This window comes from Orycteropus afer, unplaced genomic scaffold (assembly GCF_000298275.1).
Source record: "Orycteropus afer afer isolate SDZICR_OR568_19922 unplaced genomic scaffold, OryAfe1.0 scaffold00024, whole genome shotgun sequence".
Classification (NCBI taxonomy): domain Eukaryota; kingdom Metazoa; phylum Chordata; class Mammalia; order Tubulidentata; family Orycteropodidae; genus Orycteropus; species Orycteropus afer.
In genome coordinates, this window is record NW_006921611.1 from 13,577,675 (window position 1) to 13,598,462 (window position 20,788).

Below are 20,788 nucleotides of genomic sequence, written 5' to 3' on the forward strand. Positions count from 1 at the left end.
TTTTTTTCTCTTCAGGTCCTCTCTTCAAATGCAAATCTTCCCTTCCCTCAGTAGTACTGGGTGGGACTCAGGTTTTCTACCTAAGCTCCTAGTATGGGCTCTACACACAGGGCTTAAAACAGAAGCCTGTGTTTCTGCTGGGCAAATTCTATTTCCCCTTTTTAACATATCCAATCATGTATTGGCTGAAGGTGGACTTAACACACTCTCTGTTACCCACATATCCCATAATCATTTCTAATGTACAGGCAGGTAAGAGAACATTCAATAGCCATAGTACATTCAGATAAACACAAATCCAAAACACATAATCCTTTTAAAGACATTCCAGGTTCATCTCTTCACCTTGATTACAGTCCCATTCTATGCATATGGCCTTGGGCCTTTGACTGGGTGTAACCAAAAGCCCTAGCCTCTGGATCAATTATCTCCCTTAAGAGGTAACAGCAAACAAAGTAACCATCTAAGAATCCAAAGTTTCACTTCCCAGGCCCCTTCCTTCTTTCTTTTACAAAGTCTGGTGCTTCTATGAGTCTGGAGCCACTGCAACGAATCCCACTTCTGACACCAAGTGCAAAAAATGGCAAACCTCCTCTAATCCCACAAAAGGAAGACAGGATTACCAGCAGTAACCCAAGGCCTATTCCTATACAGCCAGACATGCTGCCTCCCTCCACCCCTTTCTCCAGCCGTTCCTCCCAAAGCACCACCACCTCTCTCCTGGGTTCGATAATTCGCTGCAGTGGCCACACAGAGCTCACAGATTATGAGGTTTATTAGGGAAGCACCACAGGCTACAATTCAAGTTCAGGAAAAATGCTCAGTCTCTCTCCCAGCCAACCGTCCCTCAGCCAAGAGTCTCTCACAGTCTCTTTCCTAGCAGTGCTGGTCCCTCGGTGTCTCACTCAGCAATGCGTGTCTCTTGTGTCTCTTTCTCAGCAGCACGTGTCTCTTTCAGGAGCACCTGCTTCTTTCAGCAGCACGTCTTCCTCAGCCAGCAGTCAAAGAGAGTTCTGCCTCCAGGAGGCCTCCTTTTGAGCCCAGAAGGGTGGTCAAACTAGCCAATCACAGCATCAGAACTCTAAGCACATGAGAGAGAGTGGGAACCTCCCAGAACATTGTTTTGTGCCACACCCAACAGAAATAACCCAGGTGGATAGCTTCAGCAATCAGGAGCTCCTCAGTTGCTCATAGAAAATCCCACCTTGGAGTTTACAAAGACTTATGGGTAGAAAAGCCACACTAAGTAATTTACTACACTGCAACTCCCAATTTACCGTGCCCAACCCTAACCCAGTCTTCTCCCCTCCCAAGCCAGTAACCCTCCTCTTGTGCTCCTCATATTTACGCGCTCCTGTTTGTCCTGCATTTCCTCAATTTGAATGTTGGTCCTCGGGTGCCCTGTGGTCTATTGCTGTAAGGGATGTATTACCAGAGTATGTGGGTGCATCATCCTAGGTTGAGTCATCTGCATGTACATCTTGTTAACTCTTGGGCTGAGAGTCCACCCCTGAAGGTGAGTTTTATTCCAGGCACAGAATGTATTCCAGGGCCATAGTATTGGGGGTCTCATCAGATTTCATCTGACCAGTAAATCTGGTCATTATTGAGTCTTTGGATTTTGTTTCATGTTTTCCCTCCCACTCTATCCAGGATCTCCAGATTTGATTTTTCCTGAGTGGTTGGCATTGGTAGCCAGGCACCATCTACTTCTTCTGGTCTTGAGGGCCATCATGTCTATGGCTGATTGCTTCCAAATGCCCTTTTTTTTTTTTTGCATTCTGGGGTCTTAAAAGCTTTCAGGCGGCCATCTAAGATGCAGCTAATGGTCTCCTAGTGTTGGAAGTGAAGAAGAAGAAGAATGAAAAAAAAAAAAAAAAAGACATCTTTGTTTTTAACACTTTAAAGAGGTCTTTGTGCAACAGATTTGGCCATACAGTATGTCGCTTGATTTCTGGCTTCTGCTTCCATGAATGTTGATTGCAGTTCCATGAAAAATGAAATCCTTGACAACTTCAACCTTTTCTCCATTCATCATGATGTTGCTTATTGGTCCAGTTGTGAGGATTTTAGTTTTCTTTATGTTGAGGTGTAATCCATATTAAGGCTGTAGTCTTTGATCTTTATCAAAAGTGCTTCAACTCTTCATCACATTTCAGCAAGCAAGGTTATGTCATCTATGTATCTCAAGTTGCTAATGAGTTTTCCTCTAATCTTGTGCCATGTTTGTCTTCATATAGTCCAGCTTCTTGTATTATTTGCTCAGCATGCAGATTGAAAAAGTATGGTAAAAGGATACAGCCCTGATGTACACCCTTCCTGATTTTAAACCATGAAGTATCTCCTTGTTCTGTTCAAACCCCTGCCTTTTGGCTATGTCCAGGTTTCTCATGTGAACAATTAAGTGTTTTAGAATTCCCATTCTTTGCAATATTATCCATAATTTGTTATGATCCATACAATTGAATGCCTTTGTGTAGTCAATAAAACACAGGTAAACATCTTTCTGGTATTATTTGTTTTTAGCGAAGATCCATCTGACATGAGCAATGATATCCTTCATTCTGCATCCTCTTCTGAATCCAGCTTGAATTTCTGGCAGTTCCTTGTCAATATATTGCTACAACCATTTTTGAATTATCTTCAGCAAAATTTTACTTGTGTGTGATATTAATGATATTGTTCAATAATTTCTGCATTCTGTTGGATTAGGTTTCTTAGGAATGGATACAAATATGATTATCTTCCTGTCAGTTGGTGTGATAGTTGGGGTTATGTGTCAACTTGGCTGGACTGTGATTCTGAGTAGTTTAAACCCTTGTGATGTGGTTTGTTACCATGATGAGATCTGATGTATATGCTTTGAGCGGCCAATCAGGTGAAAAGGAGTTTCCTTAGAGCTGTGACCTGGTTCCAAAATATAAATGGACATCCTGGGAAAATTTGGGATCTGGATACTGTTGTGCTGCCTATAACTGTCCCATGAGCCAACAATCCACCATTTTGCCTGCTGATCTTGGATTTATCATCTACCGAAGTCAATACTGCCTGCCAGTCTTGAGCTTGTCAGCTGCTGCAGCTGTGTAGTCAGGAAACCTTGTAGCTTGATGTTTGAGCCAGGAACTTGGGACTTGCCAGCCTCTATAACTGTGTGAGGCATTTTCCTAAGATAAATTTTTCTATATATATATATAAGCTTCACTAATTTTTCTTCTCTAGAGAAACTAGCCTAAGACAGTTGACCAGGGAGCTGTCTTCCAAATTTCTTGACATAAACAACTGAGCACCTTCAGTGCTGCATCTGTTTCTTGAGACATCTTAATTGGTATTTTGTCAATTCTTGGAGACCTGTTTTTCACCTATTCCTTCACAGCTTAGACTTCTTCCTTCAGTATCATTGGATCTTGATCATATGCTACTCTTGAAATGGATGAACATTGACCAATTCTTCTTAGTAGACTGACTCTTTGTATTTTCTAACTCCAGGGCTTTGCACACTTCATTATAATACTTTACTTTGTCTTTCAATCAGTCCTTTGAAATCTTCTGTTTGGCTCTTTTATTTAATCATTTCTTCCATTAGTTTTAGCCACTCTCCATTCAAGAACAGGTTTGAGAGTCTCTTCTGACATCCATTTTGATCTTCTCCTCCTTTCCTGTCTATTTAATGACTTAGCTTTCTTCATACGTGATGTTCTTGATGTCATCCCACAACTCCTCTGGTCTTTGGTAGAATGTGTTAAATCTGTTCTTCAGATGGTCTCTAAATTTAGGTGGGATATACCTAAGGTCATATATTGGCTATCATGGACTTGTTTTAATTTTCTTCAGCTTCAGCTTAAACTTGCAGATGAGCAATTGATGGTCTGTTCCATAGTTGGCCCCTGGCCTTATTCTGACTGATGATATTGAGCTTCTATCGTATCTTCACAGATGTAGTTGATTTGACTCCTGTGTATTCCATCTGGTGGGGTCCGTATGTATAGTTGCCATTTATGTTGTTGAAAAAGGTATTTGCAATGAGTAAGTCCTTGGTCTTACAAAAATCCTGTTATGTGATCTCCAGCATAATTTCTGTCACCAAGGCCATGTTTTCCAACTACTGATGCATCTCTGTTTCCAACTTTCACATTCCAATCGCCAGTAATTATCAGTACATCTTGATTGTATGTTTGGTCAGTTTCAGAAGTTGATAAAAATCTTCAGTTTCTTCCTCTTTGGTATTAGTGGCTGGTGAATAAATTTGACATATAATAGTATTAATTGGTCTTTCTTGTAGGCATATGGATATTATCCTATCATTGACAGTATTATACTTCAGGATAGATCTTGAAATGTTCTTTGAGTATGAATGTTATACCATTCCTTTTTAATTTATCATTCCCAGCACAATAGACCATATGATTATCTGATTCAAAATGGCCAATACCACTCCATTTCACCTCACTAATGCCTAAAATACAGATCCTTGTGCATTCTGTTTCATTTTTGACAACTTGCAATTTTCCTAGATTCATACTTCATACATTCCATGTTCTGATTATTAATGATTGTTTATAGCTGTTTCTTCCCATTTGGAATCATGCCACATCAGCAGCTGAAGGTTCCAAAAGCTTTACTCCATACATGTCGTTAAAGTCACTTCTACTTTGAGGAGGCAGCTCTTCCCCAGTTGTATTTTGAGTGCCTTCCCACCTCAGGGGCTTATCTTCTGTAATTATATCAGACAGTGTTTCCCTGCAATTCATAAGGTTTTCAGTGGCCAATTATTTTCAGAAGTGGATCTGGCCATGTCTTTCTTCCTAGTCTGGTATGTGTTAGTCTGGAAGCTTTGCTGAAACCTGTCCATCATGGGTGACTATGGTCATATTTAAAATACCTGTGGCATAGCCTCCGGCATCGCAGCTACTCACAAGCTACCATAGTATGACAGAATGACAAACAAGTAGTGGTGTGTGGCCTAAAAGGGTGCACTAATCACTTCATGCTTGATTTGTTACTTCTGACCACAAAGAGTGCCTTTCCTTTGCCTTTGTTACTAAAACTATGCTTTGTGCTTATGAATCAATCAAAACTACTTATGATGTACCTCACTGTGTTAGGTACCTCATTGGCAAACAAAGCAATGCAAGACATAGTCCCTGCCCAAGAATAGCTTTTAAGCTAATTATGGAGCTAACATTAACATATAGGAAACAATCATTGGATAAGGAAGTACACAGTGAACTTCTAAATTACACAGTAAAGACAATCAGAGAATAAGATGGAATATATAATAGTTGTAAATAGGTATGTGTTCAGATAGTAAAGAAGCCTTGGTGGTGCAGTGGTTTAGCATTTGGCTGCTAATCTAAAGGTTGGCTGTTTGAACCTTCTAGCCACTTCATGGGAGAAAGTTGTGGTAGTCTGCTTCTGTAAAGAAACCCTGTGGGGCAATTCTGCTCTGCCCTGTGTAGTTGTGAGTTGGAACTGACTCAATGGCAGTGGATTTTGGTTCAAATAATAAGTGTAAAAGGAGTAAGAAGTATGAGTGTAGGCTGGAGCCATTAAGAAAGACTTCATGGATGCTTAGTATTTGTTGGCTAAAGATTGTGCTATTGGTGCCCTGAAACCTCTTTATTAGTAGCTAGAAAAGGGAAAGAGTGAATTAATGAGATCTCATTTTATTCTCATCCCTTTGCAGCTAAATGAGGGCCGTACGTTGGACATGGATCTTGTTTTTCTCTTTGACAACAGTAAAATCACATATGAGACGCAGATCTCCCCTCGGCCTCAACCTGAAAGTGTCAGCTGTATACGTAAGGACATCATTGTGTTTTTAGAAACATAATCAGTTATAATGCTTAGATGAGGCAAGAGGAACCACACAGGGAAATTAGTTTATCCTGCCCTCACAGCCTTCTTACTTTAGGATAAGCAAGAAGTAGCCTAGGCAAAAAACAGTAGAAAAAAATCTTTGGTTAATTTCCACCTCATAGCTAAGACTTTAAACAGACAGAGAGTACTGCCACTGCACTTGAATCAGATAACCATTTTATTTATTTTTATAGTTATTATTTGTATTTTAATAACTAATAAATGCATATGATGCCAAAAAAAAAAAAAAAGCAAGGTACGAAAAAATATACATTGAAAAATAGCTGCCCTCTTCATCCAGTGAGTTCTTCTTCCAGAGAAAAGTCTATTATTAAATTCTTGTTTACCCTTCCAGGAGTATTCAGTGCACTTAGAAACATGTATTTGTAGTCTTTTTTTTTCCCTAAACAGATGGTAGCACACAATACATACTGTTCTGCGCTGCTTTTTTCACTTTACAGTATGCACCCACTCCTTATTTATCAACGTGTTTCAGTTCCAAAGAGCAGGTTGTTATATGAAGATGGAGGATAATCACATCAGATCACAAAATGGAGGATGAGTACATCATTACATAACTGCCAAATTTCATCATTACATAATTGCTAAACCACTAAGAATCACGTCTCAGCCAAATTGACACATAACCTTAACCATCACAATCAGCGTTACTGTCACCTGGCATTTCAGCATTTGTTACTGCCAGATGTACATTATTAATATACAAAATAGTCAGATAATAGATTTTTTACTATTGTTATAAATGGGAAATGTCAGATAATAAGATAGTCAATAAGTGAGGAATAGGATGTATTTTGGAGATTTCCCTCTGTTGGTGCATGTAGAGCTGCCTGATTTTTTTTTTAATACTGCATAGTGTTCTATTATACGAATGCCAGGTGGTCATTTTAATATACCATCCCACACACCCCCCTCTCACCCCCACCTTAGAATAAACAGATTAAGGACCTAAAGTCTTAGAGATCTTCAGCTTATTGTTTATTTAATCATTTCCAGTATTGCCAGTCAAGGCCACATTTTTATAAAACTTAATATGACTGTAAACATTGAAAATATATGGGACTGTGTACCTATGTGCATTTCCATGTGGTTCATACAGTGCTTCTTCAAATCAAATGAACAGCTATTACTGTCTCGTACCTGCAAGTGCCATAATGGGGCACACACACACACACACACACACACACAAACGTATTGACAATCTTTATGGGGTAGCCAAGCATTAACACCTGATAAGTTATATAACAATATAGTAGTTACAATAATTTTTAAAAATATAAAAGTACTAGTGATGTCATAAGGCAGGACATGGTAACTGTGTAGGAGAGTTATTTTCTGAAAATGGCCTGTGTCTCTGTTTCCAGTTCAAGAGCCTAAGAGGAATCTCTCTTTCTTCCACCTGAGGAAAGTGTGGGGCCAGGTTTGGCACAGCATCCAAACCCTGAAGGAGGATTGTAACCGGTTGCAGCAGGGACAGCGAGCTGCCATGTATTGTGCCAAGCATTTTTTTTTTAACTTAATTTATTTAAAATTGCTTAGTGGGTTCTGCCACAGGGAGATTCCTGAGCCAGTAGCTCGGAAACCACTGTTATGAGGGACAAGTGGGAGACACTGGTTTGGATGGGCAGGAAATGGTTGGGCTGGTTGGATTGAGGGAGGTCCTTTCAAAACTGACGAGGTGAGTGTGGTTAGTGCATGGAGGAGAGTGCAGAAATGGAATGTGGTAAAGCTTGTTGCAATTTGGGTTAGCAAAACTCACCTAATTATTGTACCAGGGACTTACTGACTCTTTCCGCAATTTATGGCTAGTTTAGATGTTGGCCTTTTGTGTAGTATCTTGCTTAATTCCAATTTTAGTGCAAAACCTCACACATTGCTGTGGGGTAGGAAATTGTTCCTTGTGGTTACAACTGACTGCCATTATTATTGTTATTATAGTATTGCAAGAACCAGCAATTGGCATTCGAAAGGGTTTCATTGCTGTATGAAACCTGGGCGGCACAGTAGTTAAGTGCTCAGCTGCTAACCAAAAGGTGTGGTTTGAACCCATCAGCTACTCTGTAGGAGAAAGTTGTGGCATTCTCCTTATAAAGATTTACAGCCTTGGAAACCCTGTAGGGCGCTATAGTTCACTTTGAGTCGTCAGCATGGTATTTAGATCTGAAAAATGTCCCACCATCCTGTTTCTTGTGGTCCCTGCAGGATGAATCTCCTCCGGAATAACAGCTGCCTCTCCAAGATGAAGAATTCCATGGCTTCCATGTCTCAGCAGCTCAAGGCCAAGTTAGATTTCTTTAAGACCAGTGTCCAGATTGACCTGGAGAAGTATAGTGAGCAAACTGAGTTTGGGATCAGTGAGTGTCAGTCTTTGCAATGAGTTTGGAAAGACTGTTCCTTTCACTTTTTTCTCTTCCTCCATTTTCTCTTCTCTTTTCATAATCTAGTTGCTTGATTTTGTGGTGTTCTTGTTTTTCATTTTATTTTTCCAATTTTTTTCCAGCATCAGATAAATTGCTGCTGGCCTGGAGGGAAATGGAACAGGCGGTGGAGCTCTGCGGGCGGGTAGGAGACTAATTTTAGGTTTATATACTTACTAAGGGAATGAGACTTCTTACTACCATTTTCCACCTTCTCACCAAACACTGAGTAGACCTTGTATGTCAAATATCAAGTTTTTCCCACCATGCCTGGTTGTCCTTAACTAGGATTTGCTGGGAAGAGGCAAGGAGAGTAGGCAGTAAAGGGCACTCTATTGTGGCTAGATTTCAGTGTTACACAGATGGACAGAGATGTTCCACATTTACATAAGGAACAAAATGTTAAATGCCCCTGGAGGGAAGCCTAGACCTGTTCCTATTAGAAAGGTCCTTGGATGAAAGATCCACACCCCATCTTGTCAAAGGTTTTTGCCTACCTTTGTTGGGAGTCTAAATCCATAGAAAAGAAAAAGTAGGTAGAAAGGACAGTGTAAATGTCACTGAAAAAATGTTAAATATGAAAGCAAGAGAAGAAAGTAGGACTTAGTGAACCTCATACAAATTGAAAACCCTGGGCTCTAGGGGTTTTTTTGGATTCTTTTACCATCTTCTCTTGTGAACTTAGGTTCACCTGTGTGTCTTAATATCTGTTTGTAGAAATCATTACTGGTAGGGTAGATATGCATGGTTAAAGGTGGATATTGTATAGATAATACCTTATTTAACCGTGGAGAGGGGTGAGTGCTCCACCCCATCTTGGCACTCATATACATAAATTATGAAATAGAAGAGTCTGGGCCTCCACATGTGGGATGGCTTTGGAATGGACAAATTAAGAGGAAAGAAAGTAATGTGCATTAGGCTGCTTTTATATGCCAGGCATCATACCTTACCTTACTTAACCCCTATAATATCCTATTAAACAGGAGCCCTGGTGGCTCAGTTGTTAAGTGCCTGGCTCCTAACTGAAAGGTCAGTGCTTTGAACCCACAAGCTGCTCCACAGGAGAAATACATGATAATTTTCTTCCATAAAGATTCCAGGAAAAAAAAAAAAAAAACAAACTCACTGCCACTGAGCCAGTTCCAACTCATGGCAACTCCTCCTTGGGTTTCCAAGGCTGTATCTCTACAGAAATAGATTGCCCAGTCTTCCTTCTGAGGAGTGGCTGGTGGGTTTGAACTGCCAGCCAGCCTTCTAGTTAGCAGTCAAATGCATTAGGCATTATGCCACCAGAGCTCCCCATAAAGATTACAGCCTAGGAAACCCTATGGCATGGTTCTACTCTGTCCTTCAGGGTCACTGTGAGTCAAAATCGACTCAACAGCAACAGCCATACCCTAACAGAAGCCTGTTTTATGGAATAATTTACAGTTCAAGGGTCAAGTAACTTCTCCAGGGGTCACAAAGCTAGAACGTGGCAGATCCAAGTTCAAACCCAGGTCATACTGTTCCCAGCCTGTCAGCTGAGGGTCTTCAAGCTTGGAGGATTTTCCCCACAAATCTTGCATCTCAAAATGCTCTTATTGTGTCAGTTGACATTAGCACAGCTTTTTTTATCAGGAAAATGAAGTGAAACATCTGGTAGAACGAATGATGGCATTGCAGACAGACATCGTGGACTTACAGAGGAGCCCAATGGGTCGGAAGCAGGGAGGGACACTGGATGACCTGTGAGTAGGAACTAGCGGGGGAACCATACTCTGCCTCTGATTCCCCTTCCTTCTTCCACACAGACACCCAACCAAAGTTTCATATGTGTGTTAGGATTGTCTAGGTTTTCCAGCATGGTTAGTATGAAGGCTCCATAATACTGGTCCCCCATACAGAATGTTCCTTTGGTGAGTCACCTCTATATATTACAGACATGAGCCAAGGCAAAACTCCACCATTCTAAGCCTTAGTTTCCTAGTCTATTAAATAGCAAGAAAAACTATCTGACTTCACAGAGTTGTGAGGATCAATTCAGATATTGTATTTGAGAAGTAGTTTGTAAATTATAAAGGCTGTAAGATCCAATTAGCCACTGCCATTATGTCAGACATCATTGTTCATCAAGCCTGCTCAACCAGTCCCGGCTCAAAGAACTGAAAGTAGAACAGAGGAGGAAAAGACTAGCAAGTCTTGGAAGTTTGAGTCTGAGGACTCTTCATTTGAATCTTTATCAGGCATTTAGCATTGGCCCCAAGACAGGATGAGGCATCCAGGCAAACCAATCCCATTAGCAGGAAGTAACATGAAGTCCCCAGTGTTGTCTAAGGAGGGAACCAAGCAGCCTGGGTCAGTCTATCAAGGCTGTGTCGTTGGGGCTCAGCAGTGTTCCCTGATGCTTTTATTAGGATTCTTAGGACCTAAACATCAAAATTTTGATTTTTTTATATTTTACATTGCTTCTAATTATTTAATCCTTTACCGTCCTTTAGTTTACAAATGAAAGTTCTCTTTATCAGTTAGTCTCACCTGTGTTAAGGGGTAGAAGGAACAGGAGATTGTATCCACTCTTGGGCTTTAGTGGTCAAGGAGGAGCCATCATCTCTAGGAGCTTGGGTCCAGTGATAGCAAATGGGATCATTGTCATAGAAACCATGCAGAAGGGGAATTCAGAGTGGAGACACTCCTTTCCTTAAGATTCTCTGTGATTGTGCCTTGGAATGTTTGAGTTTTGATAATGAGGGAGAATATTTCCCATATTCACCTATAATATCACCAGGAATAATATTCTATTTCAATTAAGGAAGACATGTGGCAGTCTTGTTTCTAGAAGTCACTCATTCTTCCAGGAGCCATTAGCAAACTGATGCTGCACATCTGACATTAGATATAGGCATAATTGTCTGCTTGTTTATTTCAGAGAAGAGCAAGCAAGGGAGCTTTACAGGAGACTAAGGGAAAAACCAAGAGGTAAGTGAGGTTTTATGACTAGCCTGGGTTCTATCTCAATCACATTTGTGAGACATTGGTGCTCTCTGCCAGCTACTTTGGGGAACTATGCATCTCTTCTCTTTCCAGACCAACGAACTGATGGTGACAGTCAAGAAATGGTACGGTTGCTGCTTCAAGCAATTCAAGGCTTTGAGAAGAAAGTGCGAGTGATTTATACTCAGCTCAGGTACGAGCCCTACTTTCCTGCTCTAAGGTGAAATGTGGAGGATGAGAAAGGCTGAGTGTGAGGCCGCTTGCCTTACTCTGCTTAGGTTTGCCTAACTACCTGAAGAAACTTGCTGATTGGGAGTTTATAATTGCCAGGAATTGTGTTCTCCTGGAGTCCCTGGGTGACACAAACGGTAAACATGCTCTGTGGCTAACCAAGAGGTTGGCGGTACAAATTCACCCAGCGATGCCTTAGAAGTAAGGCCTAGTGACACTTGTGAAAACTTAGCCTTTGAAAATCCTCTGGAGCACAGTTCTATCCTGACACACATGAGGTTGCCATGAGTTGGAAGCAATTTGAAGGCATCTGGTTTGGGAATTTTTGTTTGTTTTTATTACGTCCTCCTGCTTTCTTCAATAAAAATGCCATTGGAATTTGTCCTGTGTATTATTCACAGTAAAACTGTAGTTTGCAAGCAGAAGGCTCTGGAATTACTGCCCAAGGTGGAAGAGGTGGTCAGTTTAATGAACGAGGATGAGAAGACTGTGGTTCGGCTTCAGGAGAAGCGGCAGAAGGAGCTCTGGAATCTCCTGAAGATTGCTTGTGTGAGTAGCCCCTGTAGCCAGGCTGCACAAAGGACATGAGCACAGCAGCCTCCTGACCTCCTCCAGTCTCACAAGGGGGAAGCAGAATCACCATCGGCAGCCCAAGGCTTATCCTATGAGGCCAGACATGCTGCCACCCTCCAAGCTTTTTACCAACTCTGACACCACTGTCCCTCCCATAGCACTCTCTACTTCTCTGCTAGGTTCAATAATTTGTTGCAATGGGCTGCACAGAATTTACAGACAGTACTTACAATTATGGAGTTTATTAGAAGTAACAGGTTACAATTCAGGGTTAGGAATACTCAGGATACAATTCTTCGATCAGGACAGCTCCCCTTTGGCCATGCCCAAAGTCAGGACTTTCTTTGGCCTTCAGTCTCTCAGCCTGGCCTCTGTCCTGCTTGGGCAACTGTTACAAAGCTCTTTTAGCTCTGCATATAGGTGCACCCCACTTGGTCAGCAAGCCTCCTGCCCAAAGACACTCAACTTTCTCACTGCATGGGCTGGCAAGCCTGCTGCTCTGTCTTGTGCTGGTCTTTCAGTTCTCATGCCAGCCTCTGCCATCTCTCTCCCATCTCAGTGCAAGGATCTCGGGACAAGAACTCACTCTACTCTTGGTTGCTCTCTGTCTTGATGGTAGTGAAATCCCTCCTTCCTGCCTCTGGGAGGGCTCTTTTTAAGCCTAGTGGGATGACCAAACTGACCAATCCCCACATTAGGGTTCCATATACCTTATTTCCATGGTCCCACCCCAGCAAGGGTGCCATGTACCTTATTTACATTACTAAGAAACTATCCAATCCCCTTTGTGGGCCACAGAACCTTACATTTGCATGGTTCTACCCAGTTATCTGGTAGGAATCACAAAGACCATGGTTTGAAGAGCCATACTAAATAATTCACCACACAGGCCCAAAGCTATTGGTCTGCAGCCTCGATGGACCTCTCCACCTCTATGCTGTCATCTCCCTCTAAGGCAGAACCATGAAGCTTATGGCAAACCACCCAGCTGCTGCTGCTCATTTTTCACTTCTCTCCTCCATGACATAGGATGAAGGGCAGAGTTAGTCAGGGAGGTCAGAGGAAGCCTGTACCAGTTATTTTATTAATGCATGGTAGCATGACCTGGTTGATCCTAATCTGTGTCAGCATTGCTCTTAGTATGTTGTTGGTATGTGCCGTCAAGTCAGACCGACTCATAGCAACCCCTCCTTGGGTTTCCGAGGCAGTATCACTACAAAAGTAGATTGCCCCATCTTCCTTCCAAGGAGTGGCTGGTGGGTTTGAACCACCAGCCTTCTGGTTAGCAGTCAAGTGTCTTAGCCACTGTGCTACCAGAGCAATCTATATTTTCCATACATACCATCTAGATAGAGCTGTGAGCCTGTTGAAGGTTGCTTAGGGAGAACATGTAAAGCAAAAAGAGAGCCAAAGACAGAAAGAAGAGCCAGGTAAAAGGAGTGGAAGCCAGAGTTGTTGGGGAGAGTGACCCCATTGTTAAATCTGCAGAGTGGTTAAAAAGGATAAGAAGAGAGCAGTTGGGTCACTGAGAGTCCCTAAGAGCAGTTTCAATGCTGTGATGGCACTGGATGCCAGAATGCAGAGAGGGAAGGATTGTGGGGAATGTGGATGACTTCTCTGAGAGTTTTGGACCCAAAGGGAAGGAGTGTTGCCTAAAATAGGAGGATGATCCCAGGATGCCTCGAGCCTGTTTGTAGGCCACAACATACCATGAGAGATTAATAATATCAAAGAGAAATGAGGCAGTTGATGAGCATGGTCCAAAAAATAAAGGAGAAGCTAGGATGATAAGCATAAAAAGAAGGATTTGCTTTGGGAAGGAGTGAGTGACATTTCTTCCTGTATGAAAGAAGGAAAAAGGAAAAGGAGAGATGACATGTGGAGAAGATTTGAGAGGGAAGTTGAAGCATTTACAGCTGATGGCTTGATCTGATATATGCATTCATGCAGCATTTATTGAGTGCTGACTTAGGTGTCCAACACTGTAATGAAGAATGGAAATAAGGGGAAAGGGTGTTGGGGAAAAGGCATAGCATCTGCCCAAAGAAGCTGTAACCTGGCGAAGAGCACAGACAAGGAAACTAATAATAACTGTTTAGGGCAGGAAGTGCTATAAAGCAGGTGTGGCAACCATGAGCTATAGTGTTAAGTGCAAAAGAGGGACACCTGCTTCCATTTAGAAGTGAAAAAGCAAAAGGAAATGTCCACAAGGCAGTGATGTTTCCACTGAAGAGTTAGTAGACATTAACTAGGTAGGTACATGGCAAATAAGGACATTCCAGGACAAAGGCATTGTTCTGTCAAAGGTATGGAGGCATGATTTTGAACATATTATCAGGAAGGACCGGCCCCTGAAGAAGGACATTGTGCTTGGTAAAGTAGAGGGTCTGCGAAAAAGAGGAAGGCCATCAATATAATGGACTGACACAGAGGGTGCAACAGTGGCCTCAAACATAACAATGATTGTGAAGATGGTGTAGGAGGAGGCGGTGTTTCATGCTGTTGTACATAGGGTTGCCATGAGTCAGAACTGACTTAACAGCACCTAACAACAACATGAAGGCATGAAAGAGTATGGTGTGTTCTGTTGTGATTCACCGGATAAAATTGGAGAGGTAGACAAGGGCTAGATATATAAACCACACTTTATTTTGAAGGTGAGATGAAACATGGCAGGATTTGTTTTTTCTTTCATGTTGAAGAAGTAGGGAAATGATAAGGTCATATTTGAGTTTTAGAGAATCACTGTAATGGCAGCACGGAGACTGGATTTGAGTGTTTGGCAGATACCCCACTGAGAGTGAGGGACTACTCAGTGAGTAACTTCTGTGGTACAAAGGGTAAGGGAATGGGGAGAAGGGGTTGGTGAGGAGGAGTAACCTGACTCTAAGGGGGCTCCACAGCATAGAGTATGGTCTTCTCCTGCTACCCTTTCGGGCCCAGGGCAGAAGGGAGGAGGTAGATGTCTGGGTCACACTACAGGTGACTATTGGTAAGGAAGGTAGAGGAGACAGACAAGGAACAGGGGAGAATTGGGTGCTTGGATGGCTGGCTGAAGTGTGGACCTTGATGTTCAGCTAGAGGACGTGGAATGAGGAGGGATTCCTCAGACTGAGAATGGGGAGGGGTTGAAGACCTGCAGGCTGTAGTGAGGACAGAGAGCAAGGCCAGTGAGAGAGGAGCCTTTGAGGAGACAGATGAGAATGTGGCTGGAGAACTGGGAGTGGAGGCAGTTTTAGGTGATGAGAAGGTTGGTTTATGGGCTGCAGATGTGAAGTGCAAGTGAAAGTGGCTGGAGAAGAAAGCAGGTGCCATTGATTTAAAATCTAGGCCTGGAGAGTAGCAAGCCCAGGAGTCAACATTTTGGTTTTCTTCTCAGCTGTGCCACAGACAGTATGATCCACAGAAAGTCATTTATAACCTTTCTTGTGTGTGTCTCAGTCTGACACTTGGAAAAAAGCAAAAATACCTTCCTTTTATTTCCTTGTAAGAGTCCATTAGGGAATAAAACTAATGAAATAAAACCTATGATATAAGCAATCCATTCTCCTTGTATTTAAAATCCTTTCTCAAAAAGTGTACCTGTAAATACAGCAGTGCTTTCTAAGCTGACATGCAAAGTATCAGCAGTTATCACAGAGGTGTTGACTGATCTTTTGTAGAAGCATAGCGAGTGTCTTGCAGCCAGATGGCTTATGAGAAAATATTTGGTGTGAATGCAAAATTTGAATCATCTCTTTGCTCCAAAATTTTGAAGACTTTCTGATTTTGTCTTTCAGAGCAAGGTACGTGGTCCCGTCAGTGGAAGCCCAGATAGCATGAATGCTTCTCGCCTTAGTCATCCTGATCAGCTGATGTCTCAGCCTTCCACTGCACCCGACAGCTTAGCTGAATCAATCAAGAAAAGGTAAGTTGAGGTTAATAGTGCCAAGTGAAGTATAGGCAGTCCTCAGGTTATGAACATCCAATTTATATAAAACATGTAGTTGCAAACCAACCCCTGAAAAGCCTATTATGTTAAATATTTGAGATAGGTACAGTGGTTTGTAATAACAAACAGGTGCTATTTTGCAATACACATCAAATTATTATTATTTTAAAGATGTTGTAGTGTATCTGGAAGTGTTTCTTTAATGTTTTTTATGCATAGAAAGGTACACTATATATTAAGACAAACATTTGACTAGCTGACGTGAGATAGGAACTGTATCTAACTGTTCAGACTTACGTGCAAAAATAACTTAAAGTCAGACTTGGATACTGAACTCATTCATAATCTGGAGGCTGCTTGTGTTCACAGAGTCATGGTCATGGAAATGCATGTATATCACTGATAAAGAGACCATTTAATCTCTCGAATTATTTTGTGCTTGCTTTTCTTTGTTATGTACGCTAGGGACTGTGGGAACAGAAGTGATATATATATTTTGCTCACGTAGTTTCTTATAACTTGCTAACTAAACAAGTTACTCGTTTAGCATTGTATTACTAACTGTTTAATGAGAAGATCGAAAGTGCTAGTCAATCATGTGCTATTTTAGTCCATCCATCATTTTCTGTTCTTCATAAGCAGATTCCCTTCAGGAAGTGCCCAGTTTATCACATCTGAGTCATGTTGCCTCCTCTCTCTAACCCTGCCACCACTTTGAGTTACCAAGTTACTGCTTTTTCCACCCATTCCCTCCATTCATTCCATCCTTTTCCCTCCTGTTGCCCAGACCCCTATGACAGAAGTGGTAAGCAGAACAATATAGTCCTTTCCTCCCAAGGCTTTCTGCCTCCCTGCTTCCTCTCTCTTACTGTCTTCAGGCCCAATCAGGTCAAATTAATCTTCACAAAATACCATTTTCATCAAATTAGTCCTAGGTAACTAGTAATGTCTTCCCACTCCCAAATCTAACCTTTTTTATGCACCAGCAACCTCCTGGATATGGCTGTCCAGGCTTAGCCCCCTCCCCTACCCTGAAAAAGCCCTTGCTCTGGCCTAGTGCTTCTATTTTTTAAAAATGTATATATGATTTTATTTAGTTATTGTTGTTGAGAATATACACAGGAAAACTTACTACCAATTCAACAGTTTCTACAGATACCATTTAGTGACATTGATTTTATTCTTCCAATTGTGTGACCATTCTGACCTTACTTTTCTGAGTTGTTCCTCCCTCATTAATATAAACTCACTGCCCCCTAAGTTTCCTAACTGATCTTTTAAGGAGTCGTTACTGTCAATTTGATCCCATGTAAGATAGTTCTTAAAAGAGTATAATAATGCTCAAGGAAGACTAGTTAAGCTAAACTATTCTCTGGTTTTAAGAAAACTTCAGGGAATATTTTTTGGTTTAAGGTTTAAAGATTATCTCAGGGCTATAGTTTCAGGGGTTCATCCAGACTTCATGGCTCTAGGGAGTTTTGAGTCCATGAAAATTTGAAATTCTGTTCTGCATTTCCCCCCTTTTGATTCTTCTGTGGACTTTTTAGTCAAAATGTTCGGTAATGGTAGCCAGGCACCATCTAGGTCTTCTGGTCTCATAGCAAAGGAGGCAGTTGTTCATGGAGGCAATTAGCCACACCTCCTGCTTCTGACTCTCCTTCCTCTGTTGCTCTAGTAAAGACCAATTGTTGTGCCTTGGACGGCTGCTTATTAGCTTTTATGACCCCAGGCACTACACATTGAACTAGATGGTAGAACAGAAGCACTAAACATGTTATTAAGCCAATTAACTGGGATGTCCCATGAAACCCTAAACTTCCAAACAAAGAAACCAAATCCCATGAGGTTTTTGGTTGTTCATAGCCCAGTGGTTCTTAAAGTCTGGTCTCAGACCAGCAGCATCAACATCATCTAGGTACTTCCTAGAAATAAATATTCTTAGACAGAACCTACTAGATCAGAAGCTTAGGGATGAGCCCAGAAATCTGTGTTTTAACAGCCCCTCTGTGATTCTGATGTACCCTAAAGTTTGAGCACCACTGCTCTAGCCAAACTCTGGCTCCTCAAATGCTTCTTTACAAAATATAATGTTCCTCCCATGAGCCTTGGTTGCACAATGGTTAAATGTGTGGCTGCTAACTGAAAGGTTGGTGGTTTGAACCCATCCAGCAGCTACATGGGAGAAAGACCTGGTGATCTGCTCCCACAAAGAAAACCCTATGAGGCAGTTCTGCTCTGTCACATGGGGTCTCTGAGGCAACTTGACAGCATTTAATAACAACCACAGTGGTCTTTCCATCTGCAGTGCACATCTGCTTTGCTGACTTCCCACCTTCCTCCACAGCCCTGACCTCCATGCCTGTGGCCTTTTCTTGTTTCTAGTTCAGTCCCTGACATTTATTCAGTACCTTCTATGTGCCAAGCCCCAAGCATTAGAGATGGTTAAGTCTAGTTCCTGTAGGTAAAGCCCATAAAAAGAAAGTAGACTAGTGATTGCTTAGGACAGCAGGGAGAGTGAATGAGAAGTGACTGCTAAGGGATCCAGAGTTCCTTTTTTGGGTGATGAAAATGTCCTGAAAATAGATTGTGGTGATGATTACATAACTCTGTAAATACTAAAACCATTGAATTTATACTTGAATAGGTGAACTTTTTAGGATATGAAGTTTATCTCAATAAAGCTATTTAGAAAATCCAGTTCCTGTTCTAGGAAAGCTTGTAACCTATACTGTTTTGGTACTTTATCACTCAGGACTATAGATTGTTAAATATCACCCCATTCTACTGTGAACTCTTGGGTGAAAGTAACCAGGTTGTGCCTTTTATGTTGTCCTTTGGAGCTGACACTGAACCTTTAATCTGGCTAATAGCCCCTTAGTGAAGCTAAGCAAAAATGTGCTTTGCCATCCTTCCATCAGAATGGCACAAGTTGCAGGTTGAGAGAAATTCCAGGTCACTGTCTCCCATGTTTGTTATATTCTCTCCAGAGACATTCTCAGAGCCCTAAAAGAATGGTCCTGAGATGACAGGGTGATTCTTGTCTCTCCGTGCCATAGAGCTGAGGTTAGAAAAGGCAGTGGATGGTCTATTATACTCTTCCCTTTCTTTTTATGGTCTGTTAGCCCACTAGGACACATACAATATACATAACTAAGCATACATCCTTTCACAATTTCAACATGGACAGTTGAATAGCATTGGTTGCATAACTTCACATTGTGTCACCATTCTATCTCTACTCGTATTGTTTCCTCTCCGTAATTTAGGCTCTCTTCCCTTTAAAGTTCTCATGTGTGCTTTGGATTAACTGTTGTTGGTTTATACTTATGGATAATTCTTTATAAGAGTATTATGCTCAAGGCAAATATTCTTTATTAATTAGGCTAAACTGTTGTTTAGTTTAAGAATCGCTTCAGGGAATAGTTTTCTTGCAGGATTTAAAGATAACTTCCAGGCATTAGTTTTGGAGGTTCCCCCAGTCTCAGTGTATCTAGTAAGTCAATAGCATTTCTTATCGTTAAAAAAAAAAAAAAAAGAAAAGGAAAGATTAGATTAGATGAAATCATCTCCAGAACTGATTTCTAGCAGATCTCAAGGAGTTGTGAAAACCTGTTGAATTGCTTGGTCCATTTTTTTCCCCCATTTCAAAAATTGGGAAGTAGGTGATTTGGGGATATTTATGTTTAGGTTTTGGCAGTTTGGGGAGAATTAAATTGAGCTATGTAGTTAAGTCAGAAAGAGCTTGCTTGTTTTTAATTTTTTTTTTTTTTTTTTTAAGGAACAGATTGATAGGCTTTTGACTGGATTTGGGCTTCTGAAAAATGGTTAACTGGATGAGTGAAATCACTAGTCAGTAGCATGGTGTTTTAAGGCACAAAGGATCAAAATAGTTATCACAATCTTTTAAAATGTTGTCAAAAATTCTTTAGCATATTTTTAAGCAGTAGTATTAGTTCTGATAAAATAATAATGACTACTTTCTAATAATTTGATCGTTTCTTTAGTGAAGAACTGGTGGCTGAAGCACATACTCTCTGCACCCGACTAGAAAATGCAATTCAAGACACCATGAAAGAACAGGACAAGAGTTTGATGGTAACAGCCCATATTATCCCAGCTATTCTACAAAAGAAAATGGAAAGGCAGTTCATTTTTATCTTGATCAGTATACACTTAGGATTTTCCTAGTATATATTTATTATCTGTAATAATAGTAACCCTCAATGAGCTAGATTGACACAGTGGCTGCAGCACTGGGCTCAAGCATACCAGTGATTGTGAGGATGGCACAGGACAGGGAAGTGTTTTGTTCTGTTGTCCACAGGGCTGCTATGACTCGGGACTGACTCAACAGCACCTAACAACAACGATAACTGGCTAACATTTATTGAATGTGTATCATTAAGTACTTTATGTGCATTATCTTATTATAGCACATAAGAAAGTAACGTTATTCTCAGAAGGCCATCCCCACCTGCAACGTTGCACCATCACCGAGTTCCTGTGTGTGTTCGATAGTGTGCTGGAGACTGGTGACAAGGCTGGAAACTGTCATGGCCATGCCCTTCAGGGACTCAGAGCTTAGCAATAGGTAGTACTGCTTGTTGTTGTTGTCGTTAAGTGCCGTCGAGTCGTTTCCGACTCATAGCGACCCCATGCACAGCAAAACGAAACACTGCCCGATCCCGTGCCAGCCCCACAATCCCTGCTATACTTGAGCCCATCATAGCAGCCACCGTATCAATCCATCTCCTTGAAGGCCTCCCCCTCTTTCGTCGACCCT

General features: G+C 41.4%; 1 protein-coding gene across 1 annotated transcript in view; it reads left to right on the forward strand.

Moving 5' to 3' along the window:
• Positions 1-20,788, forward strand: part of IKBKB (inhibitor of nuclear factor kappa B kinase subunit beta) — a 92,834-nt gene that overhangs the window by 68,883 nt on the left and 3,163 nt on the right. The window contains exons 11-20 of the mRNA XM_007935024.2: positions 5,684-5,798; positions 7,242-7,365; positions 8,080-8,231; positions 8,378-8,439; positions 9,918-10,027; positions 11,206-11,255; positions 11,364-11,463; positions 11,903-12,050; positions 15,854-15,981; positions 20,010-20,100. Coding sequence (XP_007933215.1) covers positions 5,684-5,798; positions 7,242-7,365; positions 8,080-8,231; positions 8,378-8,439; positions 9,918-10,027; positions 11,206-11,255; positions 11,364-11,463; positions 11,903-12,050; positions 15,854-15,981; positions 20,010-20,100 — 1,080 coding nt within the window. The remainder of the gene's footprint in view (positions 1-5,683; positions 5,799-7,241; positions 7,366-8,079; positions 8,232-8,377; positions 8,440-9,917; positions 10,028-11,205; positions 11,256-11,363; positions 11,464-11,902; positions 12,051-15,853; positions 15,982-20,009; positions 20,101-20,788) is intronic.